Source organism: Natrix helvetica, assembly GCF_964273705.1.
Source record: "Natrix helvetica genome assembly, chromosome: 1".
Taxonomy (NCBI): domain Eukaryota; kingdom Metazoa; phylum Chordata; class Lepidosauria; order Squamata; family Natricidae; genus Natrix; species Natrix helvetica.
This window is the reverse complement of record NC_138548.1, coordinates 7,019,269-7,047,159: the sequence shown is the minus strand read 5'-3', so window position 1 is coordinate 7,047,159 and position 27,891 is coordinate 7,019,269. Positions and strand designations below refer to the sequence as shown.

Below are 27,891 nucleotides of genomic sequence, written 5' to 3'. Positions count from 1 at the left end.
GGTTAGACTGATTTCTTCTATAAATAAGAAGATAGTTAACAATTGGGAGAGACTTTTAATGCCTCTGGCTTGGCTCAATCAAGATTATGTTGCAAGAAAATCACTTTATTCAATTCGATAGGATGGTTGCAGGGCTGCCTGCAGAGAGGGTACAGTGAAACAACAAAGATGGCTGCTCGGGCCCAGATTTAAGCCCACAGCCCTTTTATAAAACATTCAAGGCACCTGTTGCGGCCCACTGGCAGCCAGCAGAGTCGGAGAGTGAGGAGGTTGGGGAGGAACATGGGCCAGTCCTGGGGGGCTGAGGAAAGCTCAGACGAAGGCTCTGCATCGGAGGCAGAGAGGGAGATAGACAGCAGAGGAACAGCTGGAGCCTGTTCCCAGTGTGCGCATGCGCAGAGCTGCCAGAAGACAAGAACAACTCAGAAAGCAGGTTCAATTTGGGAGTAAAACCTTGGAGTTGATTGGCCCCTCCCATAGGAAACAAAAGAGTAGTGAACGGGGAGGGGGCTTTTGCAGGAAACAATCCGTTCCTTTGGTTGTTTCAAGAGTGAAAAGTTCTGTTTGTGACTATAAGAGAGACTGTGCCAAATTTTGCCTGGCCCTCCTGCGTTTGGAAACTAGTTATCTGGCAGCTCTCCAAGCGAGATAAGGTTCGTGTTGAGAAACATTCCTGGGAAAGACTGTTTGCTAAACCTTGCTGACTGTGAATGAAAGGAATCCAGTCGTGAAAATAAAAGGGGTTTTGCTTGACCAGGACTCTGCTTCTTGCTTGTTAAGGAAGCCTGAGTCAGAATAGGACCGTCTTGGCTATTTTGATTCTCCCATTGATACGGTAGTCTAAGCTTGCGGCGTTTGTTAACCTCGGTCTCTTTCAAATGGGTGGACTTCAACTCCCAGAATTGCCTGCGGGCTGGGGAATTCTGGGAGTTGAAGTCCATCTACAGGTAGTCTTCGACTTACAACATTGCATTGAGTGACTGTTCGAACAGCACAACAGTGAGTTATGACCATTTTTTCACACTTACGGCCACAGAAACATCCCCGTGGTCACGTGGCCAAAATTCAGATGCTTTCCAACCGGTTCATATTTATGACCGTTGTAGTGTTCCCAGGAGTGTCGCATGATTCCCCTTTTTGCGACCTTCCAATAAGGAAATCAACGGGGAAGCCAGATTCACTTAGCGACCGTGTTACTAATTTAACAACTGCCCTGCTTTCTCCTTAACAAAATGTGGCGAGGAAAGCCGTAAACTTGCTGAACGAATTTCTCACTTAGGAACATAAATTCTGGGATCCACTGCGGTCGTATGTCGAGGACTGCCTGTATCTGAAAGGGCCCGAGGAGGAGAAATTTTCTTCTAAAGGCACAACCGAGAGTAGATAAGACAAGCTTTCTGAAATCCACATTCCTGATAAAACTCTATATATTTTTTTAGTTTTTCAGCTGCTCAAATGACGTCTCCTACAATTCTCCAAATTAGCGTTTCTTTCTGCACTCATCGTGGGCCCCGCAGCGAATTTGGGTCTGGGGTCTTCTCCTTCCTCGGTCACCTCCATGCTGGAGTCGTAAGGCAGTTCCACCAAGCTGGGGGCGAAAGGCCCCACCACCCAAGGCAGGGGAACGTTCTGCACCACGTAGTCAACGATCTCGTCCACCGAACCCCGGGCTTTGACGATCCGTTGGCAGCTCTGAGCCAAAGTGGCGGAGGGCACCTCTTGGAAGGAACCGACGGCCTTGAAGGATATGCTGAGTTCCTCCAACATGTACCAGATCAACTTGGCTTTGTCTTGGATGCCGGTGGGCAGACCCCGGAGCTGGGACATAAGGGTCATATAGGAAAGCTGCACCTGTTGAATCAGCCCACGAAACATGGCCAGCGTCCGGGACTCGACCTGGAAAACAGCATCAGAAAAGGTGCTTAGGAAGTTGAAGGAAGAGATGCCCTCGAACCAGGGGTGTCAAACTCGATTTCATTGAGGGCCCCATTAGGGTTGTGTTTGACCTCGGGGGACTGGGGTGGGCCAGCTTGACGTCACTTGTCGAGTCTCCGTTTTTGGCTGCGACGGCCTGCTGCAGCCCTCTGCCGGTGCAAATGGAGCTCTGCCAGAGGGCTGCAGCAGCCAAAAATGGAACCCAAGTGGGCTGCGCTCAGCCTCCTCGGGCTGCGTTTTCTCTGGCAGATGGCTCAGGGGGCCGTTGTGAACAAAAATGGAGCCTGGCACCCCACACGTGGCATCCCTGAGTTCCGTTTTCGCCAGTAGAGGGCTGCAGGAGGCCGTTGCAGCCGAAAACAGAGCTCTGGTGGCTACGCATCACCAAACTCCTGTATGCCGGTCTGTGACTTGGAGTGCTGGGGGATTACAGCCACCATGGTTTACAGACCGTGGCTTAGCATGTTGCAGGATGCTATTGGTTTAATGTAGGTTTAGTACTCGGTGAAGAAATTTGTTTTCTCGTAATAAAATTTTATTGGTTTTTCAAAATTTATAGGGAAAAGGGTAAATGGACAGGTATACAAATTTTGGCAGTTGCAAAGTGTGTGAGGCCCCCCTCCCTCCATACCCATAGCGTACATTTATATATAATGCATTAGTATATAATTGATTATAATCAGCATATTAGTTCTATTATTAAATTCAATCAAATTAAACATTACAATATAAAATCCAAATATAATTCCATTTTCACTTTCGGTCAATTTATAATAATATGATTTTCATATTTATTTCTGTGATCTGAGTCTTCTTGCTATTGCCCCATCTCCCTCCACTGGCAGAGCTCTGGCCCCTCCCGTGTCCTGCGTGTCCGTTGTAGTGTCTGGTGGTTTCTCTAGGAGTGTTTTATTTTTTTCCATAAAGGCCTGCGCCTCTATGGATGAATTAATTCTGATTCTTGTCTCCTCCCAGAATATCAGCATACCTTCAGGCATCAACCATCTAAACCACACCCCTTTCTGGTATAATTTATTCGCTAATTGCGAATAATTTTTTCTTTTTTCTCTAATCTTCTTAGGGATCTGCTTCAGAATGGTTATCTCCATATCATGATATGTCAATGCTTGCCCCCTTTGTACACCCAGAATTTCATCTCTTGTGGTTTTTCTAAGGAATTTAATGTGAACCTCCCTGGGTACATTGTGTGTTCTAGCATAAGCTGAGTTCACTCTATAAACCAGATCTATATCCCACCCCATCTGTTGTTTTTCTTTGTGTGTATAGTCAGCCAGAATGTTTGTCATGATGTCCCTTATATTTTCCCCATCTTCTTCTATAACATTTTGAAATCTAAGATAATAGGACATTCTCTCAAATTCTAATTTCATCTGTTGGATGTCAAGATCTTTGTTCCCTTTCTGCACAGCTTCCACCCCCCCCCTCACCTCCTCCACCCCCCCTTCCACAAGATTCAGTCTTTGTGAGTTCTTATATATTTGGGCTTGATTTTCTTTAATTTCATCTTTCATTTCCCTTAACTGTTTCTTGATTTCCTCCTGGCCCTGTAGAATTTGTTGAAGCATTTGTTGAAAGTCCATCTCTGTAATCTTATGTTGCATCAGTTCTGTTATCTTTGACTGTGTGGCTGGACTGGATGTTGCAGATGTTGGAGCAGAGGTGGCAAAGCCAGGTTTTCCAGGAGGGGGTCTTTTAGATGCCATCCTTTATAACGTTAAAAGTTCAGTCCAAATATGAAGTAAGCAGTTAGAAAAGAAGGGTAGCCAGGTGAATCCGGGAGCAGAATAACCAGGCAGAAGAGAATCTCTCCAATAAGTCTGGCAATAGATAGAAAATTTCCCCTAGAAGGTTAAAAAAATACCAATCCACAAGAGGTTCCTCTGGGAGACACGGAGACAAAGACCGGAAGCCTGAATTTTAAAGGTGGAGTCAGGTTTCAGAGTTCATAAAGACAACGGAAGTGTGCCATCTTGCCCTGCCAGTTTTGGGCACAGAGGCGTAACAAAGTTTTAAAAAGTTCCAAAAGTCCTCAAATCATTGTAATATGTAAAATTAAATTGAAAGGAAAATCATCTCAGCCTAAGTGAGGCTTCATTCGTTGGCTCTCCCCCCTCCTCCTTCCCCGGGGGCTGAGAGCAAAATTGTTTCTTGCCGCTTGTCCAAGGGGGGGGGGGGAAACCCCCCTCCCTCCAGCCGCACCTCCAAAATGCTCCGAAAGTTATTTTAAAGTTTTAAAAGCTGAATCAAATCTTCATGCAAAGTAAGGGATGGAGAGAGAGGCAACCTCACCGCACCGCAGCTGCTTCCTTCAATTGTAGCATTCTCCAGTCGGCTTGTAGCGAGGCGCGAGGCGTGGAAACGCGATGCGCCCTCCGAGCTTGCTCCCCGGTGCCTTGGGCGCGCTAGAGAGCTCCCGCCGGCTGCCGCCGCTGCAGGAGACCTCCGCGATGCCGCCCCTCCGGCAGGACCCCTCTGCGGGGTGTCCTGTGCCCCCCAAGGAGTGGGGAAGCCCACCGGGGAGCCGGAGCGGGCAAAGAGCTGCCCGTCGCCGCCGCCGCCGGAACCGGAACTCCAAGAAATTTGTTCACAGAAAAATAAATAAAACAAAGTAATAAACATAAAATAATAAAACAAAACCCAATAATGAAAAAGAAACATAAAATAATTAAAACAAAACCCAATAATGAAAAATAAAAGAAAACCAATAAAATAAATTAATAAAGCAAAACAAATAAAAATAATAAAGTAAACAATAAAAATAACAAAACAAAGCAGGATAAAAATTAAAATTAAAATAATAAACTAAAAATAAATCAAGGAAACGAAACAAAAACCAATAAAATAAATAATAATAAATTAAAAAATAAAAATTAAATAATAAAACAAAATGAAAAATAAATGAATAAATAAATAATTAATAAAATAATAAAAAACAAAATAATAAAAACCAATAAAGTAAATTAAAGTAAAATAATAAAAAACAAAATAATAAAAACCAATAAAATAAATTAAAATGATAGTGAAATAAAAGAATAATAAAGTAAAACAATAAATAAATAAATAAAGCAAAATAATAAAAAATAAAATAATGAAAGTAAAGTAATAAAAATAAAACAATAATAATAAAATAAAATAAAGTAATATAATAAAACAAAACAAAATAAAAATAAAAGGATTGAATCTGGCCCCATACAGGTGAGAAAAAACTGCAGTGTTACCTCTGGCTGTGCTGATGAATACAGTGGCTTGCAGTTCCCAGGATGCCTTTGGCTCCAGACCAGCCACATCTGATGGAGCTTTTCTTGGCCATTCTGCAGGCTCTGGCCCACCCCGTGTTTGACATGTTCAATCTAACAGAGGGCAAAAAGCAAGAGAGATGGGAGAAGCTGCCCAAAACTTTGTTTACCAAAAATCTTCCGTGCAAAATCCTGAGCAATGAGCATTCAACCCAGCTGGGGAATTCTGGGAGTTGAAGTCCACACATCTTAAAGCTGCCAACTTTGAAAAACAATGTTTTAAACTTATCGGGAGGTTTCCGACACATAGTTTGAATAGTACTAAAGCTCTCCAGGAAGTTGGAATGAGCAGTTTTGAAGGTGACTTGTTTTGCTCTTGAAATAGTTTGTATATCTTGACCAGGGGTGTCCAAACTTGGGAACTTTAAGACTTGTGGACTTCAACTCCCAGAATGGAATTCTGGGAGTTGAAGTCCACAAGTCTTAAAGTTCCCAAGTTTGGACACCCCTGATCTTGACAAACGGGCCTCTTGTTTCCCTCCAAGAAACGATACTGGTTTAGTCTACATCCCACCTCGGAAGCTTGCAACCTAGAATATGTGATGCCAACACAATGATATCACAGGTCAGTCCATGAGAGTTAAGAATGTGTGATACCTGCCCTGTGACATCACAGCAAGTCAGCCAATAGGAGATAAGAATGTGTGGTTCCCTGCCCTGTGTCATCACAACAGCAGCCAATGGGAATTAAAAATGTATCATAGCTGTCCTGTGACATCACAACAAATGAGCGAATGGGAGTTAAGAAAGCGTGATACCTGCCCTGTGACATCACGGCAAGACGGCCAATGGGAGTTAAGAATGTGTGGTCCCTGCCCTGTGACATCACATCAGCCAATGAGAATTAAAAATGTATCATAGCTGTCCTGTGACATCACAACAAATGAGCGAATGGGAGTTAAGAATGCATGATACCTTCCCTGTGACATCACAGCAAGACGGCCAATGGGAGTTAAGAATGTGTGGCCCCTGCCATATGACATCACAACCGTCCAGTCTCTTCTTAAAAGCCTCCAGTGATGGGGCAACCGCAAATGGGCAAGCTTTCCCACTGATCTGGGATTATAGAATAACAGAGTTGGAAGGGACCTTGGAGGTCATCTAGTCCAGCCCCCCGCTCAAGCAGGAGACCCTATATCATTTCAGACAAGTGGCCGTCCAGTCTCTTCTTAAAAACCTCCAGTGATGGAGGCACCCACAACCTCTGGAGAAAAGCTGTCTGAGGAAGGTTTTGCTTACCACAGGGGTGTCCAAAGTTGGCAACTTTAAGACTTGTGGACTTCAACTCCCAGCAGAGCTGGCTGGGGAATTCTGGGAGTTGAAGTCCACAAGTCTTAAAGTTGCCAACTTTGGACACCCCTGGCTTACCAGGACTAAAGTTTGGTGGAGCTGGCCCATTGCATCTTGAGTGCCCTCCTTGGCATCTTTCAACCTTGCCAGGAAATGCGGGAAGACGCGGTAGCGAAGTTTGCCGGACAAGGCCCCCAGGCGCACAAAATAGTTCTTCTGCCGCCTCACCGGGCCGATTCCGAAGCCCTCGACGGAGGTGGCCAGTTCAGCTGGAAGAGAAAGAAGACAACACCGCATAGCCGGGAGGTTCACAGTAGAAGTACAGGTAGTCCTCGACGTACGACCGGCCCCTTAGTGACCATTCGAAAAGGTACTTAAGAGCTCTGGTGGCACAGTGGTTAGAATACAGTATTGCAGGCTAATTCTGCTGACTGCCAGGGGTTCGATTTTCACTGGCTCAAGGACGACTCAGCCTTCCGTCTGAGGCAAGAGGCTGACTCTGTAAGCCGCTTAGAGAGGCCTGTAAAGCACTGTACAGCGGTATATAAGTACAATTGCTATCATCCATCCATCCGTCCGTCTCTTATCTTCAATCCATCAACCAATCAATCTACACACCTAATTTTCTGTCTGTCTGTCTGTCTGTCATCTGTCTCTATCTGTCATCTACCGTATTTTTCGGAGTATAAGAAGCACCAAGGTTTTGAAGAGGCAAATTTAAAGAAAAAAAGTTTTTGCACTCTGCAGACCTCCCCAAAATGGCCCGTTTTTTGTGAAAACGGGCCCGTTTCCCCCCCCCAAAAGGACATTAATAGCCCTTAGGAGGCTTATAGAGTGTTCCTGGGGGGCATAGGGGGGCCAAAAACAAGCAAAAAACAGCCCTTTTTTGTGAAAACGGGCCCGTTTTTGTCAAAAGAATGGCATTAGGAAGCTTATAGAGTGCTCCTGGGGGCTGGGAGGGCAAAAATTGAGCAAAAAATGACCCATTTTTTGCTCATTTCTGCGCTCCCCAGCCCCCAGGAGCTCTCTAAAGGCTCCCTAGAGGCTCTGCACAGCCATTTTGGTGAAGGGTCGGGGTTTCAGGAGGCCAAGAAATGCTGTATTCAGTGTGTAAGACACACCCAGATTTTCAGCCTCTTTTTTGAGGGAAAAAGATGCGTCTTATACTCCGAAAAATACGGTATATCTGGCTCATATTTATGACGGTCGTGGGGTCCTGTAATCCCCTTTTGCAACTTCAATGGAGCAAAGTCAAAAGAGACGCCTGATTCGCTGAGCAACTGTGTAACTCACTCAACAACCACAATCATTCACTGAGCAACAGTGGCAAGAAAGGTCGCAAAACGGAGCAAAAACCCACTTCTCTTGCTTAGCAAACCCAAATTTTGGGGCTCCATTGCGGTCGTAGGTCGAGGACAACCTGACAACATCTGGATTAGGGGAAGCTGCATAATTAGAAATTAGCACTCACCCAGCTCTCTGTCTGTCATGGGGAGGTAATAATCCACCAATTCTTCGGACTTGTCCAGCATAGTATCCATACCGGCGCTGATCATCTCGCCCACTCTGGAGCCCATCACGCTGTTCACGCCTCCTGCCACGACACAGCGGGTCATCTCCACGCTGCCCTGGACGGCTCCCTTGGCCATGCCCACCATCCCGCTCACGCCACTGGACACGGCTTCCTTTGCCCCGTTGATGGTGCTAGAAACGGCATCTCGGGCTCCGGTGATTTTGTTGGACAACAATTCTTTGGTGTCTGCTACCACCTGGGAAGGGGAGATGAACAGTGAGAAGGACCTTGGGAGTCCTAGTGGATGAATCACTTAAATATGAGCCAGCTGTGTGTAGCAGCTGCCAAAAAAGCCAACACAGTTCTAGGCTGCATCAACAGAGGGATGGAATCAAGATCATGGGAAGTGTTAATACTACTTTATAAAGCCTTGGTGAGGCCACACTTGGAATATTGAATTTAGTTCTGGTCGCCACGATGTAGAAAAGAAGTGGGGACTCTAGAAAGAGTGCAGAGAAGAGCAACAAAGAGGATTAGGGGACTGGAGACTAAAACATATGAAGAACGGTTGCAGGAACTGGGTATGTCTAGTTGAATGAAAAGAAGGACCAGGGGAGACATGATAGCAGTCTTCCAATATCTCAGGGGTTGCCACAAAGAAGAGGGAGTCAAGCTATTCTCCAAAGCATCTGAAGGCCAGACAAGGAATAATGGATGGAAACTAATCAAGGAGAGATTCAACCTGGAAATAAGGAGACATTTTCTGACAGTAAGAGCAATCAACCCATGGAACAGAAGTTTCCTTCAGAAGTTGTGGGAGCTTCATCCCCGGAGGCTTTCAAGAAGAGACTGGACTGCCATCTGTTGGAAATAGTGTAGGGTCTCCTGCTTGAGCAGGGGGTTGTTCTAGATGACCTACAAGGTGCCTTCCAACTCTATTAATCTGTAATCTAATTAGGGGACTGGAGGCTAAAACATGAAGAACGGTTGCAGGAACTGGGTATGTTTAGCTTAAGAGAAAGAAGGACTAGGGGAGACATGATAGCAGTCTTCCAATATCTCAGGGGCTGCCCCAAAGAAGAGGGAGTCAAACTATTCTCCAAGGCACCTGAGGGCAGAACAAGAAGCAATGGGTGGAAACTAATCAAGGAGAGAAGCAACCTAGAAATAAGGAGAAACAACAGTTAGATAATGAGAACAATTAACCAGTGAAACAGAAGTTGCCTCCAGAAGTTGTGAATGCTCCAACACTGGAAGCCTTTGAGAAGTTGTTGGATAGCCATTTGTCTGAAACGGTATACGGTTTCCTGCCTAAGCAGGGGCTTGGACTAGAAGACCTCTAAGGTCCCTTCCAACAATTCTAATTCCTATTTCATCCTATCTTATCGCAATGTTGCAGCCTTGTCTCTAAAAATTCGCTCGGTTTTAGAATGTAGGTGGTCCTCGACTTACAAGAGTTCTTTTAGTGATGGTTCAAAGTTATAACAGCACTGAAAAAAGCCACTTATGACCATTTTTCACACTTACGACCATTGCAGCATCCTCATGGTCACAGGATGTGCCAACATGGCTTGGCCACTGACTCATATTTATGACCGTTGCAGTGTCCCGGTGTGTGTGTGTCACGCGATCCCCTTTTGCGACCTTCTGATGAGCAAAGTCCATGGGAAAGCCAGATTCGCTTCACGACCGTGTGACTCACTTAACAACTGTAGGGATTCACTTAACAAATGTAGCAAGAAACGCCTCAAGATGGGGCAAAACTCACTTCTCAAATCTCTTGCTCAGCAACAGAAAGTTTCAGCTCCAGTGCGGTCATTAAGTCGAGGACTACCTGAATGTGGTTGTTAAGAGAGTCCATTTTGACTTCATGGTCCATAACATCAATCAATCTATCTTCTCTATTTCTTTTCCTTTTTCTTCTTCTTCGTCCTCTTAAGGGTCAGGCAAGCCATCTTTTCTTTTGGATCTTTGGACTGCGACACTTTCTATTATTCTACTATGCATTTTTCTATTGTGGGAAAATGGGAAGGTGGATTGTATGGAGTTAGATGAGATGTAGCCATAACAACATTCTTTCTAGAAAGCCAAAGTCATCCTTTTGTCTCTGCACCTGGCCGGAACTGGATGGGTGGAAGCTGCCAGAATTGTAGTGGAAGATTGGATTAAGTGATGGACTTGTGGGTGTTGGGGCAAGATCTTGAACTTTCAACTGGGTGGGGAAAACTGGGAAGCTTTCAGATTCGGGTTTTCCCAGATGTGCCAACAGGGCTCTCTTCATAAATTGGAACTTTGTGGAATCCTTTGCCTCGGACTCTGATTTATTTTTGGATGCTATTTGGAACCCTGACAGCCTACAGTTTTGGGTTTCTGCTGAAGTTGGTTGCCCACCAGGAATTAGATCTTCCTCTAGATTTGCAAGATCATACGAGGTGCGCCCAACGGTTTCCTGCCACAGCTGCCGATTTTGAAACAAGCCTTTAAAATCTCGCAATATTTCATTTCAAGCTAACTTCCAGGAAAGGGGGATTTCTCATTATAATCCAAACGCTTTCTTAGAATGCTAGCTGGATACCCATGCTTCCCTATGAAACTGTGTGATGGGGCTTGATAAATTGACACTTAAAGCTTGCAAAATGAATGAGTACCGTATTTTTCGGACTATAAGGCGCGCTGGAGTATAAGACGCACCAAGATTTTGAAGAGGCAAATTTAAACAGAAAAAAAGTTTTTTCCCTCCCCGGCCCCCAAGAGCACTCTGCAGGCCTCACAAACCCTCTGCAAGTCCCATTTTTTGTGAAAAGCGGGGCATCAGAGAGTTTGAGAGGGCTGTAGAGTGCTCCCTGGGGCTGGGGAGGGCAAAAACGAGCAAAAAAAGGCCCGTTTTTCACAAAAACAGGCCCGCTTTTTGCAAAAACGGGATGTGTAGAGGGCGTGGAGGGCTGCACAGTGCTCCTGGAGACTGGGAAGGGCAAAAATGCCTCCGTTTTTGGGTAAAACGAGCCCGTTTTCACTCATTTTTGCCCTCCCCGGCACTTTTCAGGCCTCCCAAACCCTCTGCACATCCATTTTTGCGAAGGGGGTGGGGTTTCAGGAAGCCAAAAATGTTGTATTCAGTGTATAAGACGCACCCAGATTTTCACTCACTTTTTTGGGGGGGTGGGGGGGAAAAGTGTGTCTTACACTCTGAAAAATACAGGTACCTTAAAAAGTGACTATTATTTCGTTAGAGATAGTAAGCTAAGATTATGTTACAGATGAAGACACTAACAACAATGAAATCGATGGGCTTAAGCCATTTAATCCCAGAAACAACTGTGGTTGTTTTGTCTATGTAGCCAGTCTAATACGTTGTGTAGCATACACCCACGATGGTGAACTATGGCACGCATGCCACAGGTGGCATACGGAGCTATCTCTGGGGGCACGTGAGCATCGCCAAGGGCAGCTCCACTGCGCATGTGCCTCCCGCCGGCCAACTGATTTTCTGCTGAGATACGCCCGCACGCGGGGGTAGGGCCTCCACCCCAGCGCAGCGCAGCCCAGTTTTTGTGTTAGGAGGCCTCCCTGAAGCCTCCCCAGACCAAAAACCGTGTGTATGTGTGTGTGCAGCTTCAGGGAGGCCTGGTAGCACCAAAACACAGGGTGGGGGTGTGACCCACATCCCCCCCGCCCCGTTTTTGGTCCCACAAGGCTTCAAGGCGGCCGACTAGCACCACAATGGGGGTAGCGCATATATGCGTGGGGGGCAAGGGAGCATAGGGGGGGTCGCACGCATATGCGTGGGGGCGGGACCTGCGGGGAGGACATTGTATTACGGGTGCCGGTATGTGCGCGCTTTCGGCACCCGAGGGGAAAAAAAGCTTCGCCATCCCTGGCATAGACTTTCCATTCGGCCATCGGATGGACGAATTGTCCCTCATCCTCCTGGTTGAAGGATGGGAGGAAGAGTCACTCGTCAGATGGGCACGGCCCACTTTCAAAGCCTGTCCGTGTGCCTTATTGATGGTGATGGCATAGCAACACCTTAACAAGAAATTGTAGACGTTTGAACTCAAAGTGGTAGTCTGATGGGATGAAGAGATCAGGGGTACGAAAACAGTTTCCCCCTGATGGACGCCTGTGAAAATCGTGGCTTCGATTAACGTATTTTTTGGAGTATAAGACGCACATCCCCCCCCACCCCAGAAAAAGGGTGAAAATCTGGGTGCATCATTCACTGAATACAGCATTTTTGGCCTCTTGAAACCCCGCCCCGGGCATCCGGTTTTTTTTTTTGTAAAAATGGACATTTTTGGGAGACTGCAAAGTGCTCCTGGGGGTTGGGGAGGGCAAAAACGAATGAAAAGCGGGGCTGTTTTTGCCCATCCCATCCCCTAGGACAGTGGTCGGCAAGCCGCGGCTCGCGAACCAAATGCGGCTCTTTACACATTTTAATGCGGCTCTTCAGTGTACCGGGCGCCCGCTCCCCCCCATCAGTGGGGGGGCAGGGTCTCCCCTCGCGTTCCTCATCTTCCCGGATGGCCCCTGGAATCATCGCTCGCCACGCAGAATCTTGCTGCTGCTCCACGCCGTGGAAAACAGGCGCGTGCGCACAGCTCGGAAAATTACAGCCTGGGAGACTTGTCATTCGGCTTTTGCAGAAGCTTCCCTCCGGGAAGATGAGGAACGCGAGGGGAGACCCTGCCCCCCCACTGATGGCCCCCGGAATCATCGCTCGCCGCCCAGAATCTCGCCGCTGCTCCACGACGTGGAAAACAGGCGCGCGCGTACAGCTCTGTCAGTCTCTCTCTGATTCCCTCTCTGATTCCCTCTCTCTGTTCCTCTCTCTGTCTGTCTGTCTCACTCACACACACACACACACACACACACACACTGTGGTCACCTTGTTGAGTGTTCCAATCACATTTGAAACACTCAACAACTGGCCTGCATTTATGGTATGCAGGCCAGTTGTTGAATGTTTCAAATGTGATTGGAACACTCAACAAGGTGACCACAGTGTGTGTGTGTGTGTGTGTGTGTGTGTGAATGAGACAGACAGACAGAGAGAGGAACAGAGAGAGGGAGTGAGGGAGGGAATCAGAGAGAGACTGACAGACGCGCGCACACACACACACACACACAGAGAGAGAGACAGAGAGGGGGAGGGAGGGAGAGAAAGATAGACAGACAGAGAGAGAGACACACACAGAGTGAGTGATTAAGTGAATGAGTGAGAGACAGACACATCCACATACACAGAGTGACAGAGAGAGAGAGGAAGGGAGGGGAGAGAGACAGAGGGAGAGACAGACACACACACACACACACACAGAGTGAGTGAGAGACAGACAGACACGCACACACACAGAGTGACAGAGATGGGGGAGGGAGGAGAGAGAGACAGAGATACAGAGAGAGAGACAGACAGATAGATAGACACCCAGAGAAAATGACAGAGGGAGACAGAGATGGGGGAGGGAGGGAGAGAGAGACAAAGAGCCAGAGAGAGAGAGAGAAAGAAAAAGAAAAAAAGAAAGAAAGCGGGAGAGAGAGATGAAATTAAAAACAACAACATACAAACCTGACTTACTCAAACTATCCAAGGAAATGCAAGGCCAATGTTCACATTAGTGGTTGTGACTTTGTCAGTCAATGTCAGGATGTAATTTTCTCTACATTGTAAGGCAAATTTTACGGAATTTAACGTTATCGATAAATAATATCGTTCTAAAGTTTTTGTTTTATTAGTTGTGTTATTTGTATCCTCCCGACCTATGTGGATACTTGCATGCAGAATATTCTCAATAAAAACTTATTGAAACTAAAAACAGTGTACCATCCTATGTATTTTCGGTTTTAAAAATGCGGCTCTCAAAGTAAATTTCAATCGTGGTTTTGGCGAGATTTGGCTCAGTTGAAAAAAAAGGTTGCCCATCCCATCCCCTAGGAGCACTCTGCAGGCCTTTCAAACTCTCTGCATGCCCCGGTTTCACAAAAAACGGGCCATTTTTGGCTCGTTTTTTGCCCTCCCTGGGCCCCAGGAGCACTTTGCAGACCTCTCAAACTCTCTGTATGTCCCCTTTTCACAAAAACGGGGTGTGAAGAGGGTTTGTGAGGCCTGCAGAGTGCTCCTGGGAGCCAGGGAGAGAAAAAACCTTTTTTAAAAATTTACCTCTTCAAAATCTTGGTGCGTCTTATACTCCGGTGCGCCTTATAGTCCGAAAAATACGGTACTCGTTCATTTTGCAAGCTTTAAGTGTCAATTATTCAAGCCCCATCACACAGTTTCGTAGGGAAGCATGGGTATCCAGCTAGTATTCTAAGAAAGAAATTCGGATTATAATGAGAAATCCCCCTTTCCAGGAAGTTAGCTTGAAATGAAATATTGCAATATTATAGAGGCTTGTTTCAAAATCGGCAGCTGTGGCAGGAAAGCGTTAGTCCCACCTGGTATGATCTTGCAAATCTAGAGGAAGATTTAATTCCTGGTGGGTGAGCCACTTTAGCAAACCCAAAACTGCAGGCTAAGGTGATGAAGAGAAAAAAAAATTATAGAAAATGGATTCGAACTGCCAACCTTTCTGATTGACAAGCTCTGTGTCTTAGCCAGGGCTGGATTTAGATGAAAAGAGGCCCTAGGCCAGCGATGGCGAACCTCCCCCCGTGCCAAAAGCGGGGGGAGCGCAGGGGGGTCGTACGCAGGCGTGCCATACCCATAATGCTATGTGCGCAACCCCCCGTTGCGCATGCGTGCAAACACGCCCTGCGCATGCGTGTGACCCCTCCCGTTTGGCAAGTGATAGACCCGTTTTTCACCCTCCCCAGGCTCGAGAAGCTTTCAAGGAGCTTGAGGAGGGTGAAAACTGCCTCCCCCACCCTCCCGAGGCTCTTTGCTGTCTCTTGTACTGCACTGGGGGAGAAGCATTTGCAATTGGTGTCTGCCCCGCCCACCTCCCCCATGGCAGCTTCTCCTTCTTCTGGCTGCTCCAGCATCCCAACCAGAAGCAGCACTGTGACAACCGCTGGGGGTGAGGGGGCGGCAGTGGCAAGCGTGGGCAAGGGTTTCCCTCCCTCCCCACACGAGCGGGCTGCTTGCACGGCTCTAGCCCGCGGCTCTAATAAAGATCTGAAGTCCGGAGCGCTGCTACTTCCAGCCGGGATATATTCTGCCAGACCCTTGGCGGTGTCTTTATGGGGTAGCTCGCCTCCCTGCCAGCAGCTCATCCAGCGTCCCGGCTAGAAGCAGCAGCGCAACAGCTGCTGTTACCAGGGGTGAAGGGGTGGCGGTGGAGAGAACGGGCGACCACCGCCCCTTCATCCTCTCCCCAACAGCGGCTGTTGCACTTCTGCTTCCAGCCGGGATGCTGTCGGAGGAGCTGCTGGCGGAGAGGTGAGCTACCCGCATAAAGACACCACCGAGGGTCTGGCAGAATATATCCTGGCTGGAAGAAGCAGCGCAACAGCAAAGGAGTAGCGATGGCAAGGACAGGCGGTCCCAGGCGTCCCTCCCCCCCCCACCTGAGCAGACCTCTTCAGAGCTCCAGCCTGCAGCTCTGATGAGGATCCGCGGTCCGGAGCGCTGCCGCTTCCAGCCGGGATATATTCTGCCAGATCCTCGGCGGCAACTTTATGCGGTTAGCTTGCCTTCCTGCCAGCAGCTCATCCAGTGTCCCAGCTGGAAGCAGCAGCACAACAGTTGCCGTTACCAGGGACGAAGGGGTGGCGGTGGAGACAACGGGCGACCACCGCCCCTTCATCCTCTCCCCAACAGCGGCTGTTGCGCTTCTGCTTCCAGCCGGGATGCTGGCAGAGAGGAGAGCTACCCGCATAAAGACACCACCGAGGGTCTGGCAGAATATATCCTGGCTGGAAGAAGCAGCGCAACAGCAAAGGAGTAGCAATGGCAAGGACGGGCGGTCTCAGGCGTCCCTCCTTCCCCTCCCCCCCGCCTGAGCAGACTTCTTCAGAGCTCCAGCCTGCAGCTCTGATGAGGATCCACGGTCTGGAGCGCTGCCGCTTCCAGCCGGGATATATTCTGCCAGACCCTTGGCGGCGTCTTTATGCAGGTAGCTCGCCTCCCCGCCAGCAGCTCCTCCGCCAGCATCCCGGCTGGAAGCGGAAGCACAACAGCCGCTGTTGGGGAAGAGACAAAGGGGCGGCGGTCGCCCGTTCTCGCCACCGCCACCCCTTCGCCCCGGGTAACGGAGACTGTTGTGCTGCTGCTTCCAGCCGGTGGCTGCCCGGTTGCTTCTATGCAAGTAGCCCACTCAGGCGGGGGAGGGAAGGAAGCCCCGACCACAGCTCTACTAAGAAGCGATGGCCAGGAACCCCTCTCTGTGTCTTTGGGCACGTGCGGCCGTTGCTCTTCCTGTTGCTGGTTTTTGGTGTGCATGCGTGCCAGGAACCAGATCACCAAATGGCCGACACGCATGTGCACCCTGGAAACAAAAAGATCACGTTCCTAGCGTGCGCATGCGCACCGGGCGACTCCTCTTCTGCTTTCTGGCACGCCAATGCGTGTCAAGACCAGCTGGCTGCTGCACCCGAACCCGGAAGAGGAACTGGAGATGGCTCTGTGTGCCAGGAGAAATGGTTCTGCGTGCCACTTCCGGCACGTGTGCCATAGGTTCGCCATCACGGCCCTAGGCTATTCCACTTATGGGGCCCTTTCACCTCCCATTTTTAAGTTTGTAAATTACATGAGAGATAATAAAATACATCATTACTGTAATATATATCAATATATTAAATGAAACATGTTGTAATTGGTACTAACCTTTATAAAAAATGTGGCACGGATAATAAATAAAAATAAAAGGCCCCTCTTGATCTTGAGGCCCTAGGCTGAAGCCTAGTTAGCCCATAGGAAAATCCGGCCCTGGTCTTAGCCACTGAGCCACCACATCCCCTAAAATGTTGGATACAGATGCAAAAGCCTGAAACTTCTCTGCACTCAGGAAGGTGGGCAACACAAAGGGGAAACTTGATCCAAAGTAGAGCTGCCTCAGGGATCCACTCCCTGTAAAGATCCTGGGTTTGCCTGCCATCTTGGTTTCTCCAGGATGGATGGGAGACCACCCAGAGATCAATCCGCGGTCGAGGGAGCAGGTTGACTCTGCGACGTGATCCAAGCAAACGAGATTCATCATGAATTCAGAACGCCTGTGGCCAAAGGTCACTCACCTTGTCAGATGGCTGCTGCAGGATAGGTAGCTTCTCTTCCAGTTTATCCAGCCCTTTGCATGCATACCCACTGGCTGTCGCAACTGGGAAAAGAGAGAGAACAACGGCTCAGCTGAGTTCATACAATCCCCGTTACCGATCTAAGAAGTGTTTATAAATCTTGATAATTTTCAGATGTGCGGACTTGGACACTCAGAATTCCCCAGCTAGTCTCTGTGGACTTCAACTCCCAGAATTCCCTAGCCAGCATTTATGGATTTCAACTCTCAGAAGTCCACAGCCAGCTCTATGGACTTCAATTCCCAGAAACCCACAGCCAGCATCTGGGGACTTCAACTCCCAGAATTCCCCAGCTGGCATGAGTGAACTTCAACTCCCAGAATTCTATAGCCAGCATCTGGGACTTCAACTCCCAGAATTCCCCAGCTGGCATGATTGAACTTCAACTCCCAGAATTCTATAGCCAGCATGCTTGCTGGGGAATTCTGGGTGTTGAAGTCCACACAGCTTCAACTCGCTAAGATTTTCTCAGGAATGGACCTTTTTTTTTTCTCCCCAAATCTCTCAAACTATTTGGGAATACTTAAAAAAAAAACTAAAACACCTGCAACACACGAGATCAACAGCTCTGCTGCGCTCCCCAGAGGTTATATTTTTTCATCGCCAGCCACCACAGCTGCAAAAATTTGTGTTTCAAGGTGTTAGCCCTCCGGATGGCTTGAATGATGCCTGGGCATCAGATTTGTATTAATAGTTCATCAAGTATGCATGGCCTATTTTAAGATTAAGAGAGTCTAACAGCACAAGCCAAGAACAGAAGGGCTAGGAAATATCAGAGGCCATCTAGTTCTCAACTTGGCTACTTGGGAGACATGTGGACTTCAACTCCCAGAATTCCTCAGGCAGTATGCTGACTGGGGAAATTCCAGGAGATGAAGTCTACGTGGCTGGGGAATTCTGGGTGCTGAAGTCCACGTGTCTTAAAAGTTTCCAAGATTAAGATCAGTGTTGTGTAATGGGGAGACACAGTGAGATCTTTATTGCAACAAGAACAGAACAGAATAGAATAGAATTAGAATAGAACAGAACAAGAATTAGAATAGAATTAGAACAGAGCAGAGCAGGAATAGAATTATTTTATTGGCCAAGTGTGATTGGACACACATGGAATTTGTCTTCGGTGCATATGTCTCAGCGTAGCTTTCCCTCTCTTACACATTCACAGAAACGCTCATCCTGAATATGTGCAGGCAGACACATACAGTTAGTGCTCAACTTTCGGCAGTGGTGGGTTACAACCAGTACGCCCCAGTACAGGCGAACTGGTGCTCCAGAGGGCCCACCTGTGCTCCTTACCGGTATTTGAGCGCATGGAGCCCACAGCGCCTGCGTGACGCTCCGCCGAGGAACTGGAATGTCACGGAGGTGTCGCAGGAGGTAAGGACGCATGCGCGCACACTCCATGTGTTGGATGTTGGGCCCCGTTGCACCGGGATCCGAAACCACCACTGACTTTCGGCCACAATTGTGGCCAAAATGTCTGTTCTTAGGATGAGTTTTGCCCCATTTTACGATCTTTCCTGCTTTCGTTGTGTTGGAAGAATAGAAAGGAATTTGTCTTTGGTGCGTATGCTCTCGATGTACATAAGAATAAAAAAAATACATTCATCAAGAATAAAAAGATACCACACTTAGTAATAGTCAAAGGTTACTAATAAGCTATCAAATCGTATCGGGAGACAAAAACAATATACATCGAAAGGCACAAGCAACATGGTTATTGGAAGAGATAGATACTAGTATCCATCTAGTGGTTGGAAGAGATAGATACTAGTAAGGAAGAATAATAGTCTTAGTAAATTATTTAACCCAGCAACAGTCTGTTTGACAGCTTGCCCTTTTATAGGGAGCTGTCAAACAGTTCAGCCAATCACAATGCGCTATTTTCCCCACTTTGGTGGCAGACCTGAGTGAAGCCTTCATTCCACTCCTTCATTTGAATATGCAACACCCCTCCCAGCATTGACGAATCAGGAGTCGGCTAACCGACGTAGTTGCTTAGGTAGACAAGGCGTTGGTGAGCCCCGACCTGCGCAGTTCAGCTGAAACAGCGGGAGTGGCCCACCAGTCAGGTCTGCTGCTGCTGCTCTTGGGTCGGCCAATGGAATCTTCTGGCATTCGGCCCTGGCCATGGCCGACTCTCCTGGAACCAATTCCTTCGAGGACTCTCCGCCGGACTCCTGGTTCTCCAGATACGTGTAGCAGCGGTTTTGAGTCTGCTGTAGGCGGATTTTCAGGATTTGTATTACTATCTAGGGTGTGTATGTGTGTGTGTTGTTTTTAGTTTATGTTCCTGACATTTGGTACACGTGTCTCCCCACTGCTTTATGTCCCTATCCATGTTTGACCATCCAATGTAACTTCTAGCTAGTCCTTTCATCTGGACGATGCTCGGATGGCGTTACATGCACCTCTAATATTGGTCCCCTTAGTTTAGGACATACCATTACCCGATTCCCCCCCATAGCATGCAATCTTTTTGTGCGGAGAGCTCATGTTGCCGAGTGTGAAATGGCTGTAAGTCCGTTCCAACTGGCCCCTTAGGCCGGCCCCCTTCCCACCCAGCTTAGCACTTGGGCCAAGGTTTTGTCCTTGGCAGAGTGTCTCGCAATTTTGATTGCTGCAATGGGGCTGGAGGCTCACTCCTCAATGAGGACGGGAACTGGGTCTTCCACAGTTGCTGGCAGCGGCTGAGGGCATCCGCGTGCACGGAAAATTGGAAAATTTACAATTATCAATGATAGGGAGAATTTCTACAATCAAAATGAACATTTTACCTAGAATTTTATATCTGTTCCAGACAATTCTTATTAGACTAGGGAAACTTTTTTTTGACGAATTAAATAAAATAGTTTTGAAGTTCATTTGGCAGGGGAAAAAAGCAAGAATAAAATTAAAATAGTTACAAGGTGCTAGATCAAGAGGAGGTATGGGCCTACCCAATTGGGAATTATATCACCAGGCAACTAGCTTGATGTGGGTTAAGGAGTGGTTAACACAAAGGAATTCTAGATTATTGATTCTAGAAGGACATGACTTATTGTTGGGATGGCATGCTTTTTTATGATATAAAGGTACTAAAATACAGGGTTATTTCAGAAGACATTACTTAAGGGAAACTTTGTTACTGAATTGGGAGAAGATTAAAAAACAATATTACTTAAAAATACCAGTCTGGCTATCAACTATTGAAGCCTTTTCATATCAAATAATATACAAAAAGGAACAAACGGTTAGATATGGTGAAATTTTGAATGCAGAGGGTAAACTCAAATCTATGCAAGAGCTGAAACAGGAAGGAATAGAAATGAATGGGTTTTCATATGTGCAAATACAATCTAGATATGACAAAGATTGCCAAATGGAAGGTTTTTACGATAAAAAAACTGAGTTAGATGAAAGTTTGACAGGTACTGATGAAAAAGTAATTTAAAAACTATATGGACATTTACTAGAGGTTAAGCTAAAACAGAGGTGTCCAAACTTGGGAACTTTAAGACTTGTGGACTTCAACTCCCAGCTGGCTGGGGAATTCTGGGAAATGTCATCAGGCACCGGGATCATACTACCACATGTGGTGGACTTGCACAGAAGCTAAAAGGTATTGGAATAAAATCCACATGTGGTTGGAAAAAATGACACAGAAACGCATAGACTTTAAACCAAAGCCTCTTTTATTGGGTATTATACCAGATACATACAATAAAGACTTGAAATATTTGATCGTAAATATTTTAACGGCAGACAGAATTGTATTTGCAAAAAATTGAAAACATGAGAAAATACCAACACAGGAGGAAGTTATTCGAAAAACAATGGAATGTACTGAAATGAGTAAACTGACATTTGAAATCAGAGAACAAGAAGATGAACAATTTTATAAGATTTGGGACTTGTTTTCTCAATGAATACAATTACCATAATCTTGAATTGTAATAATAGAATGTGATAGGAGATATTATAAAGACATATTACTTTTATATAGATTTTATAGATTTATAACAATGTAATGGAATACTGGTATATATATGAATTGAATATTTAGAATATTTTGTTTAAAATGAAGAAGTAATAATTGTAGTTGTTTATATGAGATACAATGATAAAGATGTATTTATAAAGATTTGATAGGTATTTTATGATTTTACATATAATTGAAAGTAATGATATACAAATATATGTTGGTGAATCCTTTTTTATATATACTGCAAGAAATATCAAAATAAGATAGATGATACCATAAAGATATGTCATTATTTAATAGATTTACAATGATGTAACAGATAGCATATATATGAATTTAATCTTTAGAACAGTGTTTCTCAACCTTGGCCTACCTGAAGATGCGTGGACTTCAACTCCCAGAATCCCCCAGCCAGCAAAGCTGGCTGGGGAATTCTGGGAGTTGAAGTCCACGCATCTTCAGGAAGGCCAAGGTTGAAAAACACTGCTTTAGAATACATATCTAAATGGAAGGAATTATAAGAGTAAGTTGAATATATGATTTACAATGATAATCAATGTACTAACGTATATTGGGCTGATAACTACCGATTCCATATGCAATTGAAAGCGGTGATGCACAAATGTTTGCAACCAAATGACATGCTAAATAGATATGTAACTGATATTTTTTATGTATGTTTTTGTTTCTTTTAAAATAATAAAAAAACCTTTAAAATAAAAAAAAGAAGAAATGATAAAAGGTTTTTAACGGCTGCGAATGCGTCGGCCTCCCTTCGGCTTCAGGTCCATTTAGCATTTTTGTCCAGAAGACGTTGCAGCGGTTTGGCCACTGTCGCCTTCTGAGGAAGAAACATACTGTAAACCTCCTAGAACCTACTAAGGACTAATTTTAAGTAGTCAATGAGTTCCTTGTTGTTGCCAGAAGTTATTAGGACGTCATTGAAATATGGCATTGCTCCTGGAATGCCTTATAGCAGGCATTCTATGAGGCTTTGGAACAGCCCTGGTGCTACACTTACACCGAATTGCAACCTACAGCATTTAAAGGCCCCTGGTGGGTTACCATCGTTTGAGCCTCTGCAGTGTCATTGCCCACCGGTAACTGTTGATACACTTGTGCCAGATCTAATTTTGTAAATGTCTTTCCCTTGCTGAGGGAAGGTACCGTATTTATTCGAGTATAACGCGCAAAATTTTATACTCAAAAAAGAAGTCAAAGTTTGGGTGCGCGTTATAAACGAGGGCTGGGCTGGGGTGGCAGTGGCGAATTGTAAATTGTAAATTTCCGGACTGCAGCCTCGATCCCGGCCTCAGGCGGCGCCGCGCCGTGCTCAATAGTCGCAACTCAGCTGCCTGCCGCCTTTCCCCTCCTTTGTCTCCCCGCCGCTGCTGCCGCCGTTTAAACCAAGGAATCGTCACTTGTTCTACCTACAGAAGGTCCAGGATAGAAGCGAAGCCGAAAGAGATCCTTGCGAGGCTCTGCAGGCTTCCTCGGAGTAAGGAAGGCAACAGCTCCCCTCACCCCCCAGAAAGCAGCGGGGCTCGTCGCGATGAAAAAGGCAGCCCTGATGTCAAGGAGAGCCTTGCAAGGAGGCGGAAAGGAAAAGCCCGAAAAGGGACCAAAAGAAGCGGGGGGAGCTTCGCCCGCCTGGTGGGCAGCCATCGAGGAATTTTCAAAGGCGGTGCCTGGGAGAGGCGGTGCTCCGGCGGTCCTGTTGCCAGCGTTCGGCGGCAGCAGCGGCGCTCCGACTATTGCCGCTGCTGCTGCCGCCGAACGCTGGCAACAGGCGCGCACAGGCTGCCCACCAGGCGGGCAAAGCTCCCCCCGCTTCTTTTGATGCCTTTTCGGGCTTTTCCTTTCTGCCTCCTTGCAAGGCTCTCCTCGGCATCAGGGCTGCCTTTTTCATCGCAACGAGCCCCGCTGCTTTCTGGGGGGTGAGGGGAGCTGTTGCCTTCCTTACTCCGAGGAAGCCTGCAGAGCCTCGCAAGGATCTCTTTCAGCTTTGCTTCTATGCTGGACCTTTAGCCTGCTCTTCCTCTTCTCTATACAGCAATCGCCTACTCATTACAATGCCTCCCGCGAGTTTGGTCTTATTTTGTCTTGACTAGAGCAAAAGCTGGCGCGCCTCCACCCCCTTCCCGCCCCGCCGGCGGCAATAGTCATTACTATTACAATGCTTGGTGTGAAACAAAATTTTATACCGATTTTTAATCAAAAATTAGGGGGTGCGCGTTATACATGTGCGCGCGTTATACTCAAATAAATACGGGTAATAGGTATTGCATGACAGTCACAGGATAGGCATTATGCTGTAATACCTTGTTGATTGTGCATTTGTAGTCTGCACAGATGCAGACCGAGCCGTCTGGCTTGACCGCGTGACTATGGGTGTTTCCCACTTTGCGTGGTCCACCAGCTCTAAAACTCCCTGTGCTATTAATTTATCTAATTGGCTGTCTATTTTTGGCTGTAAGGCAAACAGGACCCTGTGTGGCTTCATCCTTAAGGGGGTCAAGGCTGAAGGAGATGGGCATCCCCTATACTTGCCAAAACTCTAGTAGAATACGTCCGCGAATTCCTTGATCAGCTCCTCGACGCTGTCCTCTCGCACGTCATGGATGCCAGTTATCTCCAGGCCTAGGGATGCGAACCAGTCAAGCCCAAGTATACTTGGCACTGTGCCGTCCACTATAGTCAGTTTCAAAGGCCCGGAAAACCTATTGAAGGCCACCTGGAATGTCCCGATCCCTATGACGGGGATGCAGCTCCCTGAATAGCTTTTTAATTGAATGTGCTGGTACTTCAGCTGTTTTTTGGTGAGCCCTGGCACTAGTTTTCTAATAGTGGCCCAGGACACAACTGACATAATCGACCCAGTGACTACTTCCATGCTGCAGGGTGAGCCCTCAATGAGCACTGTGACATGGAATTTCTTGTCGAGTGACGAACTCAATTGTATGGTGGTGGTCTGGTATGTGTCCTTGGGCCCCAGATAGCGTCCTTCTCCTTGCTGGGGCTGCACCTTCTTGGGGCCAGGCTGGTAGGCAGGCTGGTTTTCGCAGTAAGCGGCAGGTTGGCTGGCGCGACAGACTCTCGCCAAATGCCCCTTCCTGTCACATCGCTTACAGATGGTGTCTTTATACCTGCACGCTGACCTTGAGTGGTTACCACCACAGCCAGCGCATACAACCTGTGTCCCTTCTGTTTTGGGGGTCCTCTTTCTCACTGATCGAAGGCAGACTTTGTTGTCCTCGTTGGTCGATTCTTCATATTCGGTTCGATCTTGGTTCATGGTAACAGCTCTGCGTGAAGATGGCGGACTGGTTGGTTTTAGAATTGCCGCCCAAGACTTGTTTGAGATTTCCGCGGCTCTGGCCTCATCTAATGCTGTCTGCAGCGTAAGGTTAGGTTTGGCAAATAGGCACCTTTGGAGGTTTATATCCCTCAACCCGAGGACAAATCGGTCTCGGAGGATTTCAGGTTCCTGGAATTCACAATGCAGCGCAGCCTCACGCAGGGCGACGATATATTCATTAATCGATTCACCTTCTTCCTGGTTTCGGCGATAGAATTCGTGCCGTCTGACCATTACTGGTGGTGTGGGCTTGTAATGTGTTCGGAGCGTATTCTGCAGTGTAGTCCAAGGCACCGACTGCACGGCAGCGGGGGCCAGGAGTGCCTGGGCTGTCTCAAATATCTCTGAGCCGCAGTAGCTCAGAAAGAGTGCTTTCTTTCTGTTATCAGAAAGACCCAGGAGGTCGCTGGCTTCTAAGAAGCACTGGAACTGGGCGATGTAATAGTCCCAGTCTCCTGAGGCTGGGTTGAATGGAGCGGGTGGGGTGACCATAGTCATCTCGAGAGGCCCGATGCAAGCCAGTGGTTTGTTGATTACGTTATGGTCACTCAGAGTGAGGTGCTGCGGCGGCTCGTTTGTTCGCTCTGGCTGGGGATCGATATCAGCTCCTTTTGTTGTTATACTTCTGATCTCACCTTCGTCGGCAGTGTTGTGTAGTGGGCGAATAGAAGAGATAGAATCAGATCTTTGACTTCAAACTCTTTATTGCAACAAGCAATAACCCAGCAAGAGTCTGTTTGACAGCCTGCCCTTCAATAGGGAACTGTCCAACGGTTCAGCCAATCACAATACACAATTTTTTCCGCTTTGGTGGCGGCCCTGAGTGAAGCCTTTGTTCCTCGGCTTCACCCCTTCATTTGGATAAGCAACAATCAGACTCATCCAATGAAGGGGGGGTCTATCATTTTGTGAAGCAACCCGACCGTAGAATCCTAGGGCGGAAAATCTGGAAGGACACTTAAAGGCCATCCAGTCCATCCCGTGTGGTCAATGTAGGACTCCCACCGCTTCGGGACCCCCTCGCCACTCCCCAACAGGGCCATCCTTTTCAGTGCCCAACTTTGGAGCCCATGTACTCCAGCCACCTCCCCAAAACATTGCTCCGGCCTTCTTACTCACTCTGAGGCTCCAGTCTGGTGACCAGAGGTTGGGCCCCACACAGGGCAGCTGCCGTGAGGGTCTTCACCCCTTTCTCGGCTACATCACAGACGGACTTCAGGTAGGGACTCGTCTCCATGGTGGAGGTATAGGCCGAGGAGACCATGTCGCAGGTTGAGCTCACCAACGGAAGGTTGGCCACTCGACTGATCACGTTCTGCAAGGAAAGAATTCCAGGTGAATTCGGCACAAATTGGCTGCCAATCCCGGCAGCCTTGAGTTGGAGGGGCGGAGTGAGGCTTGGCGGCCGCCAGTTGCCCACCAGACCTCAAAACTTCACAACTGGACCCCAAGTTATCAAATGGCTGGTTGGGTTCTCTAGGACAGGGGTCTCCAACCTCTGCAACTAAGATTTGTGGACTTCAATTCCCAGAATTCCTCAGCTAGCTTTGTGGACCGGACCTCAACTCCCAGAACTCTGGGAGTTGAAGTCCACAAGTCTTTATTTATGTATTTATTAAAGTTTTAATAAGTTTTACAATTGTTTTCTCCCTTCCCTCCCTCTCCCCCCAACCCTACCCCTCCTCCATCCCTCCCTCCCCCCGACCTCCCAGAGCAATGTTCAGGGTATAATCATTTAACATTCATATGCTAACATAAGCTAACTAATTTTGACATTCAACCATTCTTGTGCTAACTCCCCCTTTCTCAAACTAACTTTGAATAAATTGTAATGTTCCTTATGCCTTCATTCATAAGCTAATTGAAACTTTTTAGTCTGATATTTGTTTTGAATATAGTCAATCCATCTTCTCCAGTCCAGCTTGTATTTCTCATCTTAACTTAACTTTATTTAATTTATAAACCGCGCCCTCTCCCAGAAGGGACTCGGGGCGGTGTACAGTCATATTAAAACACAGTATAAATACATAAATATAAATAAATATAGATAAATATAGATGGAGGAGGTGACATATAAACTGTACAATAATAGTTAAAATTAAAAATTGGAGATACATTAAAAACTACCCCTAAAAAAGCTACCCCAGAATAAAATGTTTGCCAGGAGGTTAAAAATGGAACTATAAATGGGCCAGGCCAGCTAATGGGAGTGGTCCTTCAAATACGCTGAAATTTTGGCCATCTCAGCTAGATTAACTACTTTTAACGTCCATTCTTGGATAGTGGGCAACTCTTCCTTCTTCCAGTACTGCGCCACCAACAGTCTCGCTGCCGTCGTTAAGTTCAAAATCAAGTTAGTCTCTACAACAGTAGAATCTGGAACTATGCCTAACAAAAACAACTGGGGCAAGAATTTTATCCTCTTTTTCAAAATATTTTGAATAATCCACCATATTTTTATCCAGAATGCTTTAACTTTTTTGCAAGCCCACCAAATATGATAATACGTGGCATCAACACAATCACATCTCCAGCATTTGGATTGTAAGTTCGGGTACATACACGCTAGATTTTTTTGGATCAAGGTGCCATCTATAAAACATCTTATAAAAATTCTCTCTCAAATTCTGAGCTTACGTAAATGTCCACAAGTCTTAAATGTTGCCAGGATTGCTCTGGGTCAGTGATGGCGAACCTTTTCAGCCCCGAGTTCCGAAAATGAAGCGTGTGCACCCTGGAAGAGAAGCTGCCGAGTGGGGATGCGCACCCTGGCCAGTTTGTCTTCTGGTTACTGGCGCACTTGGCGATCAGCTGGCAATGCACATGCGCAAGACGGAAACCGGAAGACCAGCTCTTCCAGTTTCTGGGACTGCTGCATGCGTAAAAAACAGCTGATCGTTGTGCATGCATGCGTGCCAGAAACCCCAAAGTGGAACAGGTGACACGGCTCCGTATGCCACTTCCGGCACGCATGCCATAGGTTCGCTCTCACGGCTCTAGGATGTGATGTGGACATTCTGGGAATTGAAATCCACAAGCCTTAAAAGGTGCCAAGGTTGGAGACCCCCTGCTCTAGGATGTGATATGGACACACAACCGTTGTGGTTTCCACACCATCGCCATAACCCGAACAACAATGACTTATTCAGCAAATCCAAGTTAAAACCAATCAGGGTTTTAGGAATGAAGGGAGAATCTAGGCCTAGAAAACTTACCTGCAGGTCCAAATCCTGGCCATCAGGGACCAAGTGGTTCTCTGCTTTTTCTTCCGACGACATGGGTGATG

The 27,891-nt window shown here is 47.0% G+C and overlaps 1 protein-coding gene across 1 annotated transcript; it reads right to left on the bottom strand.

Moving 5' to 3' along the window:
• Positions 1-84: 84 nt before the first annotated feature.
• LOC309386283 (perilipin-3-like) lies at positions 85-27,891 on the bottom strand. Its single transcript, XM_081941481.1, has 7 exons — positions 27,821-27,891; positions 25,725-25,920; positions 17,224-17,306; positions 8,014-8,311; positions 6,621-6,811; positions 5,175-5,306; positions 85-1,896 (listed from the first exon to the last, which is right to left on the bottom strand). The coding sequence occupies exons 1-7, from the start codon at positions 27,881-27,883 to the stop codon at positions 1,444-1,446; spliced, it is 1,416 nt and encodes a 471-aa protein (XP_081797607.1). The 5' UTR covers positions 27,884-27,891; the 3' UTR covers positions 85-1,443.